Below are 3,915 nucleotides of genomic sequence, written 5' to 3'. Positions count from 1 at the left end.
GATGTAACTCCGGTCCTGCATGCCGAGCGCGAGCGCATTACTGCAGGAATTGCGTGCGGTTAAAAAACGTGCTCATTTTGGTTGCCGGTTTTCGCGCGTTTAGACCACGTTTTATTATAAAAATTGGTAAGTGTATCCGAATCAAAGATACTCGTGCATAAACGTTAAACAGATATTTTTCTTCAGGTACTTCATTTTGAAAACATTGTAAGAGTCGGTGTTTCTCTGGTTCTGTACAAAATGGCGGACAGCCGATATTGGTCAAAAGAAATTGTTGCAAACTTTATAGAAATTTACAAAGGCCATCCATGTCTTTGGAAAGTGAAATCCAAAGATTACACTAACAAAAATTTAAAAAATCTTGCATATGACAAGCTAGTTGACTTTTGCAAAACGTTTAATACAGAAGCAAATAGAGATTATGTGATAAAAAAAATTCAGAGCTTCCGGGGCTCTTTCCGTAAAGAACTGAAAAAGCTTTTGCAATCGAAAAGGAGCGGAGCAGGAGTGCCGGATGTGTATGAACCAACGCTCTGGTACTATGATCTACTACTTTTTACTTGCGATCAAGAGATACCAAACGCAAGTGTGCAGAGTAATATGTCTCATGACGAAACAGTAGTCGATAATAATAGCCAGGATGATGAGGAAGAAGAAAATCAAGACACACAACTTTCAGAACACACTGAATGGGAAACAGATGAACTTGTGGAGGAAAGAAGAGAAAATAAATCTAATAAGGACCTTTTATTGACTGAGGTAAGCTATATAGTACATAATTAATATTATGATTTTCCTTTCTTTAACATGGCATCCTGCCAGGGCACTTGTCCTTCTTTATTGAAATATTCCATGTATTTTTCGCGATTAGTTTTTGCTGCTACCGATACATTTTTTTGCAGGCTCGTTTCTAAATTTTCGAGTTGGGTAGTGACGTTGCGCCATTCTCCCTGTTGTAATTCATGGGTTAGCACATCCTCTTGATCAAACGATCTCAGAGTGGCATACAACGTTTTTCGTTTAATTAGGAAATTGTGAAGAGCACAAATAGCTAAAACAACATACGTAATGTTTTGTGGATTGGTCATATGTATGGCTGTATGCAAAATTCTAAATCTTGCAGACAGTAAGCCAAAAGCATTTTCTGAGACATTTCGCGCGCGTGATAAACGATAATTATAAATTCGCTTTTCATACGTTAAATCCCTTTGAGGAAACGGCTTTAAAAAATTCTCATGCAACGAAAATGCCTCGTCACCCAGAAAAACAAAATTAAGATTTTTATCTGTTTCGCTGTTGTCTGGCAAATGTAAGTGACCTGAAATACAACATAATAAAATTAGCTACTTATTATTGTATCAAATCAAGTTACCATTCATCAAACCATCATAAAAATCGGTATACTCTAAAATACCCCCATCTGAATGTCGGCCATTTTTTCCAACGTCAACAAATATAAATTCGTGATTTGCGTTTACAAGGGCTAGTAACACAATACTATAAAAGTTTTTGTAGTTATAATATTGAGCGCCAGAATGAGGAGGAGGAACAATCCGTATGTGCTTTCCATCTAGAGCTCCTCCACAATTAATAAATTGCCACTTATTTTTAAAACTGGTGGCTATTTTACACCAATCTTCTTTTGTTGATGGAAACTAAAACAAAATATTACTTAGGTCCGGTTGTACAGTGTCGGTTTAAACCTCAGATTAGTTTAACTGACAGATTCCAGAAACACGATTGGCCAACTTGTGAAATATTAGCCAATCAAATCTTCTAATCCACAATTTAACTATAAACTGAAGTGTAAACTGACATTGTACAACCGGACCTTAGTCTTATTAATTCATCGCTCAAAGTGAATAAGTTCTCATATCATAAATTTTCAGAATGATAATGCTTCAAATTCAACTCCAAAATCCGCATATTCATCAGGGATGAAATCTCTTAGTACCACACCAAGGCAGAAAAAGAAAACCACTATTAAGAAGAGAAATGAAGAATTTATGGAATTTTGTAAGCAGCAACTTCAAGCACACAATGATATCGATGAATATGATGCAGTTGGAATTTCATGGGCCAAAGAATTAAAAAGAATGAACCCCGAACAAGCTGTTTATGCTGAAAGCTTAATCAATAGCATTGTTTCTCGTGGTTTATTAAATAAGCTGTCAGATGCGGTTACATTGTCCGACGCAAATGAGCAAAGACCTGCATCATCTTCATCATCTTATACCTTAAACTCATCAGATAGCAGGCAGTGTTGGCAAGTTACATTGCCATGCGAAGATGCACCACAACCTCCTGTTGTTGTACCCTCAAGCAGTTTAGTAGAGTATTACACATCTATTGCTAATATTAATACGAATGAATAGTGTAAATAATAAAATAATAAACTTACCTTCATGTATTCTTTCTTCAGAACCTGGTAAAGAGCTTTACAAGTTTCAGGAATAATTTGACATAAGGCAGACGATGAAATTCCAGTGGAAAACTTAAGATCTTCGAAAGAGCGCCCCGTTGCTAAATATCGTAAAGTCGCCATAAGTCTTTCTTCGGCACTTATGCTCTCTCTTAACTTCGTATTTTGTTTCGAAATTATTGGCGAAATCAAATTCAATAAAATTTTGAATGTATCAGGATCCATACGAAGGTAGTTTTTAAAATCGTCTGGGAAATTTAGCCGAAGTTCGTTTAAAAGTGGCATGTGACCAAATTTGTTCCGATCCTCCCTCCACTTTTTAACCCAAACTCTTTTTTTCTTTTCTTCTTCCGTTAGGTTCATCTGCACAGCCACACAAAGTGCAGCAATACATTTTTTCCGCCTTATTTTATACATTTTTTGATAAAACTTTCTTAAAACTTTTAGAAATTCTAAAATGCCACGAGCCAAGCAAAGAACGTGCGAAAGCAGGCGAAAACGGCTTTACACTGACACTCTTTTCCTCTTACGTTCCGGGCGCGTAGACAATACTCCACGATTGGAACGTTACAAATTTCTTGTTTCTAACAACACACTTTTGGAACGCCACGTTCTTGGCGCGTGTCGTTCGCGCGCGATTGGAACGCCACGCGTTTATACCGCACGAAAGAGCGTAAGTGTAAAGGCACCTTACGCAGTTAGCGTACTACGATTTCAATACGCAACAAAAAATCAAAAGTGGTAGTGTGACGTCGCCGAACGTTTTAAGATTGATATAGCGTAAATAAAGTTATCGAGATATTTTACGCCAACATCGTTATCTAAGAGTGGAATTTGGGGTCTGCGTGCCAACGTAGTTTGTTTCCCAGTATGGAAGAAGAGCCTATGCAGCGTTAGTTTTTCCCGCCGGCGTATTGTTTTCCGCCAGCGCTTGTTTAACTTAGCTTTGCGTTTTGCTTGCAAAGCCAGCAAGTATTTTTGGGTATTTCCACATTGAGAAGATTAGATTTGGGGAAATTTGGCAGTCCACCACCACCAGTTTGATTTCCTGTAGCGACAGAACCGAACGCCTGGAATGCGAGGTCACCAACCTGTTCCCAGCGGATGTAAGGCGATTAGATAAGAAGCAACGCCATTACCGAGACGAATTAAGGTAGAATTTGCAGTTTTATATTTGATAAACTTGATTAAATCGTGAAGTTTGCGTATTTTGGATCGATCTGAACAATTTTATATTTGACTTTTGGGGTTTTATGTATTTTAGGGGATTGTACCTATAACAGTTAAATTTGATTAAGGTACTAGTTAAAGGAAATGTCCGTTATTTTTGATTATTAAGCTTTACCGTTCTTTTAAGGGCGGAGATATTTATATGTTTTGAATCCATTGACTTTCAAATAAAGGTATTAAAGATAATTAATGTTAATTCTCTGTAATTTCTCAAGGAGGTCAAGAAGTTTGCGTATAAAGGAAACCCAAATTGTTGCATTTAC

General features: G+C 37.1%; 2 protein-coding genes across 2 annotated transcripts; one reads left to right on the top strand and one right to left on the bottom strand.

The window, feature by feature from the left end:
* LOC116168924 lies at nt 1–2,464 on the top strand. Its single transcript, XM_031484939.1, has 3 exons — nt 1–126; nt 187–759; nt 1,890–2,464. The coding sequence occupies exons 2-3, from the start codon at nt 241–243 to the stop codon at nt 2,373–2,375; spliced, it is 1,005 nt and encodes a 334-aa protein (XP_031340799.1). The 5' UTR covers nt 1–126; nt 187–240; the 3' UTR covers nt 2,376–2,464.
* On the bottom strand, nt 723–3,036 carry LOC116168923. The gene is made up of 3 exons (XM_031484938.1): nt 2,402–3,036; nt 1,373–1,655; nt 723–1,318 (listed from the first exon to the last, which is right to left on the bottom strand). The coding sequence occupies exons 1-3, from the start codon at nt 2,837–2,839 to the stop codon at nt 786–788; spliced, it is 1,254 nt and encodes a 417-aa protein (XP_031340798.1). The 5' UTR covers nt 2,840–3,036; the 3' UTR covers nt 723–785.
* Nucleotides 3,037–3,915: the final 879 nt, after the last annotated feature.

The sequence above is a fragment of the Photinus pyralis genome, unplaced genomic scaffold (genome assembly GCF_008802855.1).
Source record: "Photinus pyralis isolate 1611_PpyrPB1 unplaced genomic scaffold, Ppyr1.3 Ppyr1.4_LG4, whole genome shotgun sequence".
NCBI lineage: Eukaryota > Metazoa > Arthropoda > Insecta > Coleoptera > Lampyridae > Photinus > Photinus pyralis.
This window is presented reverse-complemented; position numbering and strand designations above follow the sequence as displayed.

What these genes read in the sequence shown, in the direction of transcription:
- LOC116168923 (XM_031484938.1), bottom strand. Translation starts at nt 2,839, where the DNA reads ATGTATAAAATAAGGCGGAAAAAATGTATTGCTGCACTTTGTGTGGCT. An exon ending in TGAAGAAAGAATACATGAAG is followed by an intron (nt 1,656 to 2,401) that starts GTAAGTTTATTA and finishes ATTTTGTTTTAG; the next exon opens with TTTCCATCAACAAAAGAAGA. An exon ending in TTATGATGGTTTGATGAATG is followed by an intron (nt 1,319 to 1,372) that starts GTAACTTGATTT and finishes GTTGTATTTCAG; the next exon opens with GTCACTTACATTTGCCAGAC.
- LOC116168924 (XM_031484939.1), top strand. Translation starts at nt 241, where the DNA reads ATGGCGGACAGCCGATATTGGTCAAAAGAAATTGTTGCAAACTTTATA. An exon ending in AGGACCTTTTATTGACTGAG is followed by an intron (nt 760 to 1,889) that starts GTAAGCTATATA and finishes ATAAATTTTCAG; the next exon opens with AATGATAATGCTTCAAATTC.